At 35.7% G+C, this 17,727-nt stretch overlaps 1 protein-coding gene across 1 annotated transcript in view; it reads right to left on the bottom strand.

The window, feature by feature from the left end:
- Rubicon (run domain Beclin-1-interacting and cysteine-rich domain-containing protein rubicon) overlaps positions 1-17,727 on the bottom strand; it is a 289,246-nt gene that overhangs the window by 96,308 nt on the left and 175,211 nt on the right. The window contains exon 15 of the mRNA XM_090376184.1: positions 4,660-4,733. Coding sequence (XP_090232310.1) covers positions 4,660-4,733 — 74 coding nt within the window. The remainder of the gene's footprint in view (positions 1-4,659; positions 4,734-17,727) is intronic.

Here is a 17,727-nt window from a genome sequence, read left to right as displayed (position 1 = left end):
AAATAAAGGAATTTTTTAAGAAAAATAAATGGATCTAACAAATAAAAATAAAAACCAGACTATCATGAATATTACCATTCAAAGGTGAGTAAAGAAAGATAAGATGGTATGGGCATGTCAATGGGAGAAGGAAATTTAATTAAACAGATAGCTGAAGCAAAAAAATAGTGACAGACTCGGGGGAAGATGGTCCAATCAACCGAGCAAAATAAAAAGGGCTAACTCTGGCTAAGGCTAAAGATATAACAGGTAATAGGAAAGCACAAAGGAAAATGATGAAAAGAGGACTGATCATAGTGACTTGTATATGCTGAGGCAGTATAATAGAATTGGTAGAAGATGAGCATAGTATCCTAGCATGACCAGCCTTAATATCATCATCTTCAGCTCATCAGTTGTTTGCATCTGTGTTAACTTATCTTCCACCTTATCTTACATTAGTTTCTGGCTGTCATCATTCTCTTTCTTGTATTTACAGGTTTTTCTTAAATTTATTTCCTTCTTTCTTTGTCTTATTATTTATTCATTTGTTTAATATATTTCCAGAATTTGCATTTTTGGAACTTTGAGTTTTCTTTCTCTCTCCTTACCTCACTTTTGCATGTACAAGATGTGATCACGAAGTTTGAAGACTGAACCAATATCTGGAAAATGTTTGTTTGTTTTGTTTGTTATTTGGTTTTTAGGAGCATTAGCAACTAAGGCCATATTGCCCCGGGATATGCGGTGGTTATTCCCTGACTTTTCCGCATCCTCCGTATTTGGTTTTGGAAAATGATGAAGTTTGCTGGCTATTCAGATGAATCTCCTTTGAAGTAGTCTCTTTGACCTATATACAGTGATTCCAAATCTTCTGCAATTTCTGGAAGCATTCTTGATTCTTTTGGAACTGCTAATAGGTCTTGTGTTGCATTCTAAATAACTTTCTCAGTTTTTATAAATGTGTGACCTTTCACAAGGGCAAATGCTTGGGGATGGGGAAAAAAAAAAAAAAAAAATACAGGGAGATAAATCCAGTGAGTACATGGGACAACAGTGATGGAATAATTTTCAAGAAATTCTTGAACAGAGAGCACCAAATGTGAAGGAGCAGTGTCACGATGCAAGCAGAAAGTCTCTGAAGCCCATTTTTTCAGCTGTTTTCCCCAATAAACATTGCGTCACCATAGAAATGTTTTGTAGTTTTTCTGATTCACTGTTTGACCATGCAAGACAAATTCATATAACAATATGAAAATATGTTAAGCATGATCTTCACATTTGATCAAGAATGTCTTGCTTTTTTTTTTTTGTGTTGGAGAAGAGTGAATCTTCCAGTAGTGAGAGAACTGGGTCATGGCCATGCACTCATTATTTATTATCAGTAAAGACGGAAAGCACAGAGGGTGGGTTGGCAGCAACACATTACTGAAGATTTTAAAGTGCAAGAACTAACCACTCTCTGTGATATCAGTGAGAATGCAAGGCACAAATCTGGTTAAAATGCATTGAACATCCAAATCTTGTGTTAAAATTGACCATGTCCCATAACAAACATCATTTTCAATAGCAACTTTATTGATAGTTAAATGTTAATCACCCCTGATCAGACAGATCATGAGCAACTGAATCATTGTTAATTAGTGGTTTTTGAAGGGTGACCAGAGCACGAATCATCTTTGATAGAAATTGGCCAGCTTTAAACTTTATGGATCATTGAGAAGTCCTCAAACAAAACATAACCATCTCCTTAACATTTGGTGAGTTTCTGTTCCATAGTTGAAATATTTTCATAAAAATTTACTGTTCTGTAAAAATTCACTCATTTTAAAATATGACAAAACACATAAAACACCTATTCAATGCATGCTAATTCAGACTGACAACGGCAGATAAATTAGTGATTCATAAATTATTAAGTCTAAATGAGTAACTGAACATGATTGCAACTGAACTTGCTACAAAGCCACAATTCTCAAACTTTTTGAACACATCTCATACTAATTCTGTTGGTAGAGTACCTAGTATACCTTTATAATGAGCTTGTTTTCCTCTGGGATTTATGATCTATGGTCTGAAGTTGGAATTGAGGTGGAAGATCACAAGGTGTGTCAGAGAATTAGTCAGTGGGTGCCCCAGACTGTATTATAAGTAATCAGTGCATGCAAGTCATTTTGTATTGGTCTTTCTGGTTTTAATGTACAGTTGAGGCAAAAAAAAAAAAAAAAAAAGCATAACAGCTGTCTGCTGTTTTATTTTGTGCTCAGAAGTTGGTTGTAAGTTGGTATGCTATTTGGCCATTATTAAGGAAAGACTAATTTTGTTCATAAATTAATGTTTTGTCTGTTTTTGTTAGCCTCTATTTTGAATGTACTCAATTGTATGTCAAAATTGCAGATGAGAATTTGATCATCAGTTACATTCAAGAAATGCAAGCCCAATTAGTCTAATTTGGAAATTTTTGTTTAGAGAATGGACCTTTGTTGTCAAGGCTTTCAAGGGCATGAAGTGAACTGGCAGGTAACATCTGGTATATGTGAAGTCAGCTCCATCTATCCTCAGATCACAAAAAAAAAAAAAAAAAAAAAAAATCAGTTAAGTTTCATTTCATGTGTTTATTGCATTTAAGTTTTCATTTGTTAAGTCTGAAGGTTTGAAAAATCAACAAATTCAGCTTCACTGATTTTTCAAAACATACAAATGCAATTATGACTGCTTTCTCTACTTATACTGTTTCAAAGTCATCCACTCCACAACATAAGAACAGTGTACAATATATGCTTTACAGTAAAAATAAAGTATCTGTCTGTTAATAGTATATCCATCCCTGCTTGTTTTGTGTGTGTGTGTGTGTGTGTGTGTGTGTGCAGGGGAGATTTTGCAATACAATGTTTTGGATCCCTGTCAAGTTAATTCGTGAAGCTTAAGTGTTTCGTGACAAAAAATAGTTATATTGGAAGGATACTTTTGTGGGTGAAAACAACATGGAAATCTCTACCAGCTTAGCTAATTTAAATGTTGTCTATCAGATTACAGATCTTTAACATGTCCAGATCATGCAGGAGTTTTTCTTTTGGTTTAATCGGAATATTTAATAAACTATCTATTGAGCTAAATACTGTCCATCCCCCCCCCATGCTTGACACTAACCTTCAGGAACCCTTTTCTTGTCCTGATAACCTAATTTGTAGCTAATATAAATTAGCAAAGTTCATACACTTTCTTTAATAGAGGATTTGAGTTTTGAAAATGGACCTTCTAAACTAGATGGTGAATGTTTTCTTAAGATGTAAATTACTGTAAGCTAATCTAATAACTGAGCTAGTACTTAAAGTAACACTACAGACCTATTCAGTAGAGCAGTAATAAACAATACTCTAAAAGACATTACATTAATATAGTATTCACTTCTGTAAATTACACAACATACTACTGTACAATCTCATGCACCTGCAGATCTGCAGCCTGCTTTACGCTTTAAGCAGTGGTACCACTGCTTAAAGTGTAAATACAGTAAACCCCCGCTATTCGCGGTCGCTGATTTAATATAAAATGAAATCTAAAAAAATGTGAATTTTAAAGCGCCGTGAACATTTTCCAACATAAAAAAAACATGAGCGTGGCTAAAATTATCTTTCCCGGTCAAAACAGCGCTCAGTGGGTAGGGGGAGAGGGGTGACAAAATCGCAAGCGTGGATGTTTCTCGCTAATCCTTGTTCAGTATGTGTTATGCACTTGTCATGGAAGGTTTTGTTTATATGCTTATAAATTGAATCAATTTATAAATTGATATGCTTACAAAAGTGATAAATCTACCATTTTGCAGTGTAAAACAGACTTTTTCGAGTGTGTTAACGAAAGAAAGTGACTTTATTGTGGACAAGTTCTTTCTAACCCATACAAAAATATGGCTACGAATAACAAGGGAAATGTGAAAAGATCAAAGAAGGTGATGACATTAGCGAATAAAATTGAGTTATTAGATAAAATTTCTAATGGTGAAAGTGTCTCCTCAGTGGCAAAACATTATAAAATCAATGAGTTAAAGGTATGATCAATCAAGAAATCGGAAGAAAAAATCCGCCGTAGTGTCCGTGAAAACGTGCTAATTGCTTCAAAAATTTGCTCTGTAACTTGTGATGTTAAATTAGAAAAAATGGAAAAAGCTTTAAATCTGTGGATAGAAGTTCGAACTCAAAATAAATTCCGTTAAGTTCACTCATCATTCGTGAAAAGGCAAAACTCCTTTATCAACACTTTAGCGAAACTGGTTATTCGCTAAACTTATTCACTGACGGGATAAGTTTTTTAGTTAGCAGAGGCGCTGGTTTGAAAGATTTGTTTGAAATTTCTAATAAATATTAAATTGTTTCTTATTTTCATTTCGATGCCATATGCTTGCATTTCACTATACTGTATGTACATAGTCATATTATGAAGGTTATAATACATACATAGACAAAATTTCAGACTAGTTTTTCTTATATATTTCATACTTTGGAACGGAATCCCTTTATTACTATGGGAGCCATAACTCAGTATTCGCGGCATTTCTCGGGAACGTAATCCCCGCGAATAGCGGGGGTTTACTGTAATCAGTAGCTGAATGTTTCTTTATTCATAACATTTTCAAACACATTAACGAAAATCTATTTTACCAAACTGATCGATTTGCCTTACTTTGGATTTGGATGAATATTGAAAATTATCTGTGCCCTTGGAGGAGCCCATTCAAAATTTCCACGAAGGCGTGTCTGGAAAAAAATAACAAAATAAGAATAATTGCATGTTACACGATAAACTGTGTAAATACAATTGACTGTCTTTATAATAAATCTACGATATCTAAACAATACCTTAAAACTTCAAAAACTACAAGTGAGGGAGCTTGCACACTTATGAAGGCATAATGACAATGAGTGTCTTTCCCTTTTTTTTTTAAATGAATCCCCCAAACATGAAAGGTATTGGAATCTATAGTGCATAATACAGTGCATGGGTTAAAGACTGAAAAGATATTTCTTAGCACCACACTTGAATACCTGTAGACTGTAATTTTCAGAAAAACATGAAAAGCAAGGTTGTTCCAAAGAACAGAAACAAAAGGGATAACAAGGAAGGAAAATAGACAGTAAGTAGTGGAATTAATAATGCCAATTCGGAAGAACAGTGCACATGGAAGTATTTATAGAAAGGTCAAAAGAAATGTTTATCTATGTGAAAGAGAATGAAGAGTTTGTAAGGGAAAGAACATTAATTAACATGATTGTTCTTTTTTGAATTGAGTTGAGAAGCTTGAAGGAAGTTTTGGGGACACAACATGTGGGAGCAATATTCCATGGAAAGATAGATTTGGGATTTGAAAGAAAAGTAATATGCAGAGCAATTTTTTGATGCAGAAGATGAAAATTCAGAAATGCTCATTTTAATACATCATAAAAGAAAAGAGAATTATAAACATAAAATATAAACATGAAGCTATTAAGCACTTCTATTTTCAAATTTATAAAATGCTCATTTTAACACATCATAAAAGAAAAGAGAATTATAAACATAAAATATAAACATGAAGCTATTAAATAAAATAAATAAATTTTCTGTTTATACTCCGGGACGACCAAACGGTCAGAGGAGTTCACAAGATAGATAGAATACAAGAAACAGCACCGTATTCAGTAGTCACGGGCTTGAACCCCGGTCACTCAAGGCACGTGTATTTATGCACCCGTGCGCCTGACCACTAGGCTACGGCGGCCTTCTTAGCACTTCTATTTTCAAATTTATAAAACCAATAAACACATGAAAATTCAAAATTGCTCATTTATATGCATCAATATTTTCAGAAATGGATAAATCAATAATAAGACAGGAAATCCTTCTCTAAAATAATTCGAACAAAAAAAAAAAGACAAACAGTATCATACTTACAAAATATTAGTGGATGTGGTAGTAAGAGCACTGGTAATAGTACACACAAAAGTGAAGCCAAAAATGGCAGCACAAATGGTGGTACAAAATTTAGTAGCACATTCACATGCCGACAAATTTCATACCACCATTTGTTTATTAATCCAGCATTGGTAATTAACACGCACCATACGTCTCACTAAAATTACCTAGGCCTACTTGTACAAGGCACCATCACTGCCTGTAACAATAGGCTCATTAATGACAATATTTTTTTTTAATGAAAACTCAAAAAGGCATCAGTACCTATAGTACTTAGGACTGTGCCCGGATTAAAGATTGTAAAGATACTGCTGAAATATTTGATATGTTGGAATAACAAGAGTGATTCCAACAGAAATATGCAATCTTGTCTAGACATCTAGACAAGATTGCATAGATTTCAAAGATGAACATAGGAGCAGTAAATTTTTTTGCAAGAAAAAAGATTGCACTGAGTTTATAGAAAGACTGGAGTTAACTAAAGTTTTCTTTGTGCCACTGCAGAATTACTTGGGATGGGCATTCAAGGAATTGGTGGTGGATATTTGAGAATCTGAAGCTGTTTATGCAAGGCAAGGTTTCAATAAAGTGGAAGGTATGATTGATTGGATTTCCAGTCAGTGGAAAGATTGTTAATATACAAAAGGAAAAGAGTGAAAGAAAGAAGTGGACCTTTGGGGGAGGGGGGGAGCAGCATTAGTTGAGAATTTAGAAGTGAGAGAGCTGCTGACCATCGCATGCAGTGAGCAATGAGAAATGAACCTGAATGCCCAATAAAAAAAATCAGATAGCAGTCCATGAGGTGGGAGCTTGTTAAGAAGACTTTTATGCTAAACATAACCAAAGTATTGGAAATTCAAAAGCAAAACGTTGGAATTTTATCAAACTATTCCATCAAATTTTCCAAAGATGAGTAATATAAGCCAATATATCAACAGGGAAAAATCAGCCTTCCATCTGATCACTGATTAGATGGAAGGTTGATGTACTTTTATTATTATTACTAGCAGTAGCAGCATAGGTACTGGAAGAAAGCAAGCTTATATAGCATCAGACAAAAAAAAAAAAAAACACCTTCCTACATCACTTGTCTATCCATCCAATAATTTGTCTAGTTCTTCCTTGAATTAACTTAAACTGCCCACTTCCATAAAAACAGATGGAATTTTGTTCCAGCAATCAACCACTTGCTGGCCAAAGGCAAATTTCTACACTTATATCCTGCAACCATTCTCCCTCAATTTGAATTTATGCCCCCTCATGTGTGTAGTCTGAGCAAGAGGAAGAATGCATCAGTATTACGCTTGCTCAATCCATTTAAAGCCTTAAATACTTCAATCAGACCACCTCATAGGTGCCTTCAGTTGTACAATTTTCAGAACTGAAGCCTGTCTTGGTAAAGCCACCTTTTTGTTCCCTTCACCAATCTCATTGCCCATCTTACTGACTTCTCTATTGCCTTTGTAAAGAGTAAAGATAGGTGCAATGACACAATAATTGGAAGTGAGGGATTTTTCTCCCTTTTTAGGTATTGTCTGGAAGTGAGCAAATTTCCAAGCAGAAGGAAAACCACCAGTTGAATAAGGAAATGTAAAAGGCAGCAAAAACAGCTGAAAACTCAGGTTTTGAGAACATGTAGAGAAATGCCACCAGGACCAGGAGTTTCTTGACATCAAGGTTGTTCAGAATTCTTCTAACATTCTGTTGGAAGGCAATAGGAGGCATTGGGTGGAGTGTGTTTGGTATGGTAGGAAGTCATTTGTCAAGATCACTGATACAACTGTTAGAGGAAAAGTAAGATGCTATTACAGTTGACAGTTCAGAAAGAGCATGCATGTGGCATAGGATTATATCCAAGAAGACTGGATTAAGAGATTAGCAGAAAATATTTAAATATGCTAGATGATTATTATCTGTATCAGCATGCTACAGAAAATATTAGGACTTAAGAATACTCTAGACCTGGTTATTGCCCATGAACCAGATGACACCTCAGGGCTCACAGGCCTGGAACCATTAACAGGAATTGATTACATAGTACTTAGCTGGAAGATGAAGAAAGAAGTTGTAGCTGTTAAAGGTATAGGGATGGGTTTTAATTTCAGAAAACGGGATTGTGACAATTTAGGATGTTACATGGCCTCTTCCAACTGGGAAGACAGAAGAAAAAGGGTTAATACATTGGAATTATGGAATATCTTTAGAGCAATATTCAGAGATGGATATAAATGCATATACACCATTAAGAAAATATATCACAAGAAGGATGCCAAGATAGATGAATACAGAGCTGGTTAGCACAATACAGCAAAAAAATATGGCATTGGAAAATTACAGAGTGATGAAAAGTACTGAAGCCTATAATGATCAATGCCAAGTTATATAGTACCACAGAAAAGGTGAGGTTAGCAGAAGCTGAGTAAGAGAAATCACTGGCCAAGAGAGTAAAGAATGGGGGACATCCATTCATTTATGCAGCTATCTCACTGGTAATGGTAGGACTTAAGTGCTATTCCCACCATTTATGACAATTGACTTGATTAAATTTCATTATAATAACTAACATACATGAATACACAAGCACAACATAAAAATTTTAAATGCATTGTCAGTTTATGGCTGATTCAGTCCACTGTCTGTCAGTCAGTATTGCCCATCCCTAGAAAATAAGGAGACGTGGCCCTATTATCTTGCTATATAATTTCTTCTCCCATATAACTGATTTAAGATTGTGCAAATTTTTTGAACTGCTGGAAGTCCATTAAAAGATCACCAATGTTAATAAAATCGGCATCTGCACATCCATCAAACTTTCTTCTTAAATCTTCACATGGAAGGCAGATCAGCACATGACTGGAATCTTTGAGTTCACCACAATCACATTGTTACAGTTATAACCATAACTGTTACAATGTAATTAAATGGCCCATGGCTGGTTAGGAAGCACATAATAGCATTAAACACAAACCAAGACCACTTTTAAGTTCACTGTTGCAACATTTGGAACAATCGGTTGATATTCCTCAGGTCTATCCCATATATGTTGCCTATTAAGTTCTAATTCAGCCAGAATATGCAACTTTTCATTTTTAACAGAGATGGTCTATTATAATATCCAAATTGAGGCAGGGGACAATCTCCATCACTTCAATTTTCCTATTTTTCTTCACATAGTATTCCAAAGCTCTTCTGACAATTGCTAAGTCAAAGGCTGCTTTTCCTAGGAGAAATTGTAAAGCTACATTACATTGGAAACAGTCCTTTATGCTTTGCTAATCACTAGCAATACAAAATGTTGGCTATCAGATGTTTGTTAATCACATTTATAGTTCTGTGCACCTATGCCCGAGTGGCATACATCATAACGGGAAGGAAGACATTCATAAACAAGGCTCAAGGATCTTCCTTTGAGCCCCCAATCTACTCTCATTACTCTTAATTTTGAGAACATGATCTTAGTCTTCTCTCACAGATACTTGGATGTGTGGTAAGAAATAACTTTTTGTCTAAGATCATGCCTAAATATCTTAATCTGGTCACATAACGTACAATCACACCATTAGAATGAATAGTCAGTCTTCTACTGATTTCCTAGAATGCAAAAGGGAACACATTATGTCAACAGACAACTTAATGGCTCTTGTTGAAAGATCATCTAGAAAAGAGATTAGCATTAGCATAGGCATTTGATGCAAGAAAGCAAGCTTATGCAGCATCAGCTAAAAAAAAAAAAAAAAAAAAAAAAAAAACCACTTCCACTTCACCCCTCTGTTCGTTCAAAATACCTGTCCAGCTGAGCCTTAAACTTATTTGGGCTATCAACAGATAGCCTAAATAAGTTTAAGGAGATAGGAGATCAGGTTAAAGAATTTGAGCAGCTTAAACAAGTCATGATTGTCAACTTATAGATCAGATGGTATCTGATCAATAAGCTGACAATCAGTCTTAAGAAGTCAGTCATAATGATGATAAAAGGAAAGTTATCCAGAACGTAAGTTCCAGAGGACCAGACCAACCCAGACCAATCCTTGCAGGCATAATATAGTAGGTTTCTTCTTGTACCTTGATTATTTTGTTTTCATTGCTATCCTCCTTTCTTTAAAATAATTTTCCATGACAATGAATAAATGTTCACTACATTTAGACTTCCTGATTCTTCTAAGCACAGCTAGCCATCACGGCAGATCAAAAGCCCTGGAAGAATTTATGAATATTGCTAAAACATATTTCGCTTGTGAACTCTTCACATGATTAAGGACAGAAACTAGTGCATCTACTGTTCCCCTATTTCTTATGAAACATCAAACTGGCTATCATATTGCATGGAATTAAGAAAGTACTTGTACAACAGCATAACCATTATAAGCCTCTCATAAATCTCACCTAAAATAGAGATAATAGCCACAGGATGACATGGCTTGAGATCAATATGATCTTTATCAGGATTTTTTAGTACTACTTTAATGCTCATCAACTTTCAGCTTTTCCATGGTTATCTTATAAACAAGACCCCAAGGATCATTATTCCCACAGCCACAACTAAATTCTTCCTTCACTGAAACTTATTATACGGAATTATTTTGTTGTAATCTCTCCTAGCTTTTCTAAACCATTGTTTTCTTTCTTCTACCTCTCCTCATCATCAAAGAACTTACTATTCTGAAATAACTTCCTCAACTTATTAACTTCTTTCCTTTTCCAAGAAAGCTGAGTAGGCCGCAATGGCATTGTCCTAGTTAACCTTTTACATTTATTCACTGAAGCATTAGAGACATCTTTTAACAGCATTTGCATAAATAATACCAGTCCTTCATCAGTTCTAGTTCTTAAATCTTCAATTGTATTGAACTGAAACTGTTCAACAGCATTTTCAAATTTTGGCCACTTAACTATAAAGAATATCTAACTCATAGCCAACATTACTGGCTATTGTAATCCACTATTTCAATATGCAGTGATGGTTTCTACTAGTCCAACCAGCTTCAACAGTCCAGTTCTGTATCTTAGTCAAATTTGGTGTAGCTAGCATAATATGTATATCAGATTGCATGTTATCAAATGTGCTGTTACATCCATGAACATTCAACCTCTAATTCCACCAAGCCTAGAGAGTTTTCCAGTTCCTCTCCTTGTTTATCTGTATTAGAGCTAAACGTGTTGTTGAGTAAGAGTGAGAAGTCTACGGCAATAAGCATTCTTCCATGCAACCTGTCAACAAAATTCTGCATAACTATTTATATGGATCTAAAATCTGATTATATTGACAGTATAAAGCGACAAGACATCACTCCAAGAGGGATATAAATTAAACTTGTATCATAGAAGAAATCCCTTTATACATACATTAATAAAGTACAGTTCTTGTAATAAAAGAATATCAATATTCTTTTCTTTCATTTTCTGAGTAATTTGATCTAAGACTAATCTTGCTCTCTGTCATTCAGTTACATTACCTTTAATACTTCACTGCTCCTATTTTGCTGTAATTCAGTACTATCCATTATTCTCTTTTTTTAATAACTCCATTGTTTTCTTATATTATGGAAAAGAATAGTTCAGAATAGACTGATTACTCTCCATACCTTTCTTTTTACATTATAACATGTTGGATCTTCATTCCTCTTTGTACAGTTCTTATAAACATGGCCTTCACAGACTACACACTTGAACATTGTTACAACAATCATGACATCCTGCCACCAAAAAAATTTCTTTTATCTTATAAGACCACACTATAAATATTTGCCCCTTTGAGAGTAAAATCCCCTTAGTCTCTCCATATAACTCAATAATACTAGGTGCTAGAGTTTTACCTTTTGGATTTATTCAGTGACCTTCTTATTATCAAAATCAGTTCTACCTATACCATGATTTTCCCAAGTTCGCATTATACAACTCATTCAACAATTCTTCCTTCAAAATGCTTGGATCCCGGTCAAACTAGAATCTTTGGTCCTACCATTTTGACTTTTCAGCCTTTAAGCTTATTTGTTCTAACTTATTACAATGGACTATATCCAAAATATCTTTATTTCAGTCTGTTTGTATAATAACACTTTTATCTCTCGTATCTGCACTTTATCTGTTTAAAAAGAGGTCTTCTTTCTTTCAAAATCTGATCTTTCACCACTTGACTGGAACCATGTGAGCCATCAGATCTTATCACAATAGCATTTTCTTTTGAAGATCCAGGAACAGTTTGCCTTACAATACTGGCATATAAGGATGCCTTTGTTAACTGGACAGACAGTTCTACATTCCTTCTTTCTTTTAATCATTAATCTGGCCACTAATTTTTGATTCTTTATGTCTTAAAATCCTCTTAAATTCATGACAATTTTTTCCAGCTTGTTCTACTATAAGCCATTTAGACACTTTGGTGATCCAATTTCCTTCACTGTTAATACATTCCAAAACTTCTGTTCTTGCTACTATTATGTCCTCAACATTGGGTGATTTCACACACAATGACTCTCCTTGATCTCCAAGTCTTCATTTCTTAGCATCATGCATATACTGTCTTAACATTTTCTCCCACTTGAATGACACCTCATAATGGCAGCCTAGATTAGAAACAGAACTTTGAATTTCCTTATCTCCTTGACTGACCAGAGACATAAGCAGAGAATGCTGTGAATTCTCTTGCACTCTTCTTGTTTAAATCTAACTATTTTCTTTACAGGAGTAGTTTTCAGTCCTCCTCCTTCAAATGGATTAATACTAGGAATGTCCACAGAATCTGCTTGACTTCTAATTTCTCTTTCTTCATCAGTGACATCTGATGCAATTTCTCTTAATCTAGATTCCTTAGAAATTTTCTGTCCCTTGATCAGAGGTCTGGGAGCAAAGATCCACCTGTTTACAACTTCTTCAAAAAGCACAGCTCCAACAGGAAACTGTTAAGCTATAACGTATGATGAATCATCTCAAAAACAAAGTCAGTAGAATAGTTCAACACCAAGTTAAAAAACAAACACTAACTGGCCCCAAGTTTAATGGGTTACCAGAAACTCAGGTAGAAAATCAGAACAAACTAAGATCTAAGGGCACGGAAATGCTCAAAGGCCAACCAAGATTCAAATTCAATACTGCTCAAAGTCAATGGCATTTTTAGTCAACCAGGGTGCCCTGTGGCTGCCTATTTTGAACAATGGGTTTTGTTTCTTGCACTGTATGGCTGATATACTAAGTAGAGTTGAGCTTGGATAATTCAAAGCTGAAGGGGCATCAAAATTATTTTGAATTATCCAAACTTTGAATTAAATAATTCTTTTTTATAGAATAGGAGGCTCAATGTGCCAAATAATAATTTGAAATAATTTTGTATAAATCATATTTGTAACAGAAGTGGAGGTATAGATGGACATAAGTTGCAACCACAGCTTTGGTAAGAGACCAGATAGCTTGATTACCACTTGGACAAGAAGCAAGTTTTCTATTCTCAGCCTATTCAAAATCAAGTACAAGGAAAGTTCTCAAAGTTTGCTGGTGATCTGAAGGTTTTTTGGAGAGTGGTTAATAGCCAGAGTCAGGTAATGCTAATTTAAAATGACTTGGACCAAGTACAAATATGGTCTGGATAATTCTAAGGTTTTAACTCTGTTAAACATTTGATTTTGCACTTGGTGAATAGAAATCCAGGAGTACTTTGAAGAAAGAGTTAATTAGTCCTGTTATAAGATAACAATGGGTCTGAACTTGGAATATCATATTCAGGTCTGAAGGCTGCACCTAAAAAGGCCACAGAATTTCTAGAAAGGATTCAAAAAAGGGTGATCCATTTAGTGATGGCTCATAAGGTCATCACTAAATGGGTCATCCTACAAGTTTTTTTTTTTTTTTTTTGGGTAGTTGTTGGCGCATAGGCTTCTGTGGCCATAATGCACCTCCCAAGGTTTTTGCAGTATTTTAATCCAAGCCCGAGGCGGGAATCGAGCCCGCAACCTTTGGGTTGCCAGGCAGGCACTTTACCCACCCGGCTAGCCCGGTCGGCCATCCTACAAGTAATAGCCTACAAGGCATGTACTGCAAAACTTGGCAACTAGACACTCTGGTGGGAGAAAGCTCCTGACTGAAGTGTAAAAGAAAGAAATGAGTTAAGTGAATGCAAGAACCTTTATTCTTGGCTGATGGGCAAACTGGAACACAAATACGAAAAATATTTTGAAGTATACTTTACAAGGTGGCCGAGGCAAAACTGTGGCAGAGTTTAAGGTGTAACTGGATGCTCACTTTCTAGTGACAGGATTAATGAATGATTGGGAAAGTTTTTCAGGGGGGGGGGGGTAAAGAAATACATTTGAAGGAACCTTCTTCCAAAGAAAGTAGATAGGATAACTGAGGATGAAGAAATATTAGTTTCAAGAATTTGGAGTTGAATTTTGGATGCTGACTACTTCGGGTACATATTTTGAAGAAAGAGATAGGATTACAGGTATTAATTCAGATTAGTGCTCATGGAAATATTCAGTAGAAAAAGCATACAACTAGAAATTCAATATTGTGTGATAGGGAGTTCAGCAAGTTAGTAAGTGAGGAATCAGTAATTCAACCGACCACACTGATTACATAAAGAGTGCCTGATTACCTGAAGAGTTTAGAGTTTTGGTGGCACCACCCATGATGTGGGAAAAATATTCCATAGTAGGGTAAATTAGCATAAAGTCAGTAGCTGCTTATGAGAAAAATAAAGCAGTATTGCTGATATACTAATGGCAAGAATGATTAGAAATCAGTGTTATCCCAGTAAAGATATGTAATCTTGTCTAAAAACCAGCATATTACTAAAGATGGGCATGGGAGCAGAAGATACTTTTCTGTAAGAAACGCGGGACTTAATTTTAGAAAAAAATTGAAGTTAGCTAAGTTTTTTCATCACAAAGGTAATTATTAGCACATGCTTAAAGTTTCCAAGTTGTAACATATCTATAGTTTATATCAATAGTTATAAAGAAACTTATAGCATTCATATATCTAATTAATCTCAACAGAACTGCAATGTGTGCTACACTGGAAGCACAAGTGAAATTTGGATCTACAACAACGGCAAATACTAGAGGTTATTATCATTGATCCAGTCTTCATACAACTTATTCAGCCAATGAATTCAGTTAGCATTCACATGGCTCTCAAATCAATTCTACAACATTAATGGAATTAAATTCCAGCTATAAATTAATATATGAAGCTATGGCTACTGAGCAGTTTCAGAATTCACAAGCCATGTTCTTAAAGTGAAACTACCTGATCTAACCATCATCCATAAGTCAGTTAAAACAATTAAAATTTCTAATATGCACATATATCATGGGAGCTAAAGTTTGCCCTTAACAAAAAATCAAGCCTTCTTTCCCAAGTACACTGAATCAACAGACAATGTAATGTAATGAAAGTTCAAAATTAGGACTCTTGGTTCTCCCCCTTCCCCATAGCCAGTTTCATCTCCAACAGAACAAAGAAAAAAGTGCACTAATTTTTCCTAAGTACACTAAGTTTTAATTTTGTCACTCACGATTTGAGTGAAGGAGGAGGTAAGTTTCAATAAATTAAGCTTTGTTATGGTAGGGATAAGTTTTCATTGGAGAAAATGAAAGACTTGAAGATCAGCACTTAAGGAACTAGCTGTGAATATTCGAGAAGCTACAGCTGTTTTTGCAGAACAAGGTTTGTCAAACTGGTAGGTGGATTGAGGTGTAGTATCATCAGCAAAACTATGGATAGTATTTTGAGTCAGTGGAAGGGCATTAATATAAATGAGGAAAATAGTGAGAGGGAGAAGAGAACTTTGGTGAAATGCAGCACTAGTTGAAAGTCCGAGGGAAATCACACACACAAAGAACAGCTAGCTGAGAGAAAAACAGAAGGCAGCCAGTAGATGAAAAGCTTGTTTAGAAGACCTTCATGCCAAACACGACTGAAAGTCTTAGAAATCTTAAGACCGAATGCTTTAGTTCCCAATCTCTGGATGAATTCATCCGGATATTAGGAACATAAGCAGCGATTACACCAGCAAATCAACATTAACAGAATCCATACTGGCAATTGTTAATTATATAGAAAATTTCATATGATAACAAGCACTGATGGGTGATGAATTTATCCATGGCGCAATGACTGGAAAAAAATTTCTCACAATTTTTAAGAAATGGGTGGATATGAATAAATTTCCACACAGAAAGAAAAACAATAGTAGAATAAGAGAGTTCAAAAAAAGATAGACAAAACAGGAGTTAACCATGGAGCATAGGTTTTGAGAACAAGTGAAGAAACTATCAGGAGCCAGAGAACACCTACTGGTACCAAAACTGTTCAGGATTCTTTTAATACCTCTGTCAGAAAGAAAAGGGTGGCATTGAACAAAATATATTTGGTATAGTAGGTGCAGAATTACAGAAATCATCATGCAAGAGTTAAGGGAAAAGTAACTTGCTAATATGTCAGCTTTATCTTTAGATGCAACATAACCATTAGGATTTAACATAGTTGGAAATATTGATGGAAAGAAGTTGAAGCCAACAGTTTTAGCAAGATGCCAGAAGGCTCAATTATCATTAAGAGAAGAAGAAAGTTTTTCTCTTATCCTTTTCAAAACTGACTTCAGATTAATTAACAATTTGTTCACAACTGTTGTAAGCAGAAAATAAAGCTGGAGATAAAAATACAAGCTACACTGGTGTGCAAAACTTAAGGACCAAAACTATTTCTAATGGTTAGGACCACAAAATCAAACGAAACAGCCTGTGGCAATTCAGTAGAAAGTTGGTGCACATGCAAAAATTTGAATCGTGATGAGAGGACTCACATAAACAAATAAAAGCAGCAGTTATGTGCAAATTACCGAATGGCGAGCACGATTGTTACAGACGTTCAATTGGTTTCATACAGTGCTAAAGACAACATCTGGATGACTTTACCCAGGGTCAAATAATTGGGAAGCTTGAGGAAGGTCGAAGTGCAAGGAGTGTGGCTGCAGAGTTCAGTATCGCCCATAGCATTGTCTCACACGTGTGATTAGCCTTCAGAAAGACAGGTACAGCTGTTTGAAGGACCAGTAGTGGTCGCCCACAAAAAGCAGCGCCCAATGATGACCGCTATATACTCCTACAGGCCAAGAGGGACTGACACCAGACAGTGGGATCCATTGCAAACCAGCTGCACAGAACACAGGATATCGCGGTTTACTGTGGCCAGGTGACTCCACAAAGGTGAGCTGTTTGCCCAACGGCCAGTCCGCAGTGTCCCTTTAACACCTGCCATAGAAGACACTGTTTACAGTAGTGCATCGAACACAAGGACTGGACAGCAGCACAATGGGATAAGGTACTCTTTACTGATGAGAGTAGATTCAGTCTCAGCAGCGATTCTGGACGTTAGCTAATCTGGTGAGAGGTTGGCACACTGCATCACCCCGCAAACATGACTGAAAGGGATCGATATGGCAGTTAAGGTGTTCTTGTCTGGGAAGGCATTATCTTGGATGGATGTACACAATTCCAGATACTGGAAGGCGGTACTGTAACTGGTGCACGCTACTGTACTGAGGTAATCCTTCCCATGTGCATCTGTTCTGAGGTGCCATTGGCCCCAAGTTCGTGTTTATGGATGATAATGCCACACCCTATCGCACTGCAGCTGTTGATATGCTTTTGGAAAGTGAGGACATTGTTCATATGGAATGGCCTGCCTGTTTCCTCCTATCTAAATCCCATCGAACATATATGGGACGCTCTGGGGAGACACCAGCGGAATATCCACACCCACCAGAAAATGTTCACCAGCTGAAGATGGCACTCACAGAGG

The sequence above is a fragment of the Mastigoproctus giganteus genome, chromosome 6 (assembly GCF_048544385.1).
Source record: "Mastigoproctus giganteus isolate SK-2022 chromosome 6, ASM4854438v1, whole genome shotgun sequence".
In the NCBI taxonomy this organism is placed as follows: Eukaryota; Metazoa; Arthropoda; class Arachnida; order Uropygi; family Thelyphonidae; genus Mastigoproctus; species Mastigoproctus giganteus.
This window is presented reverse-complemented; position numbering and strand designations above follow the sequence as displayed.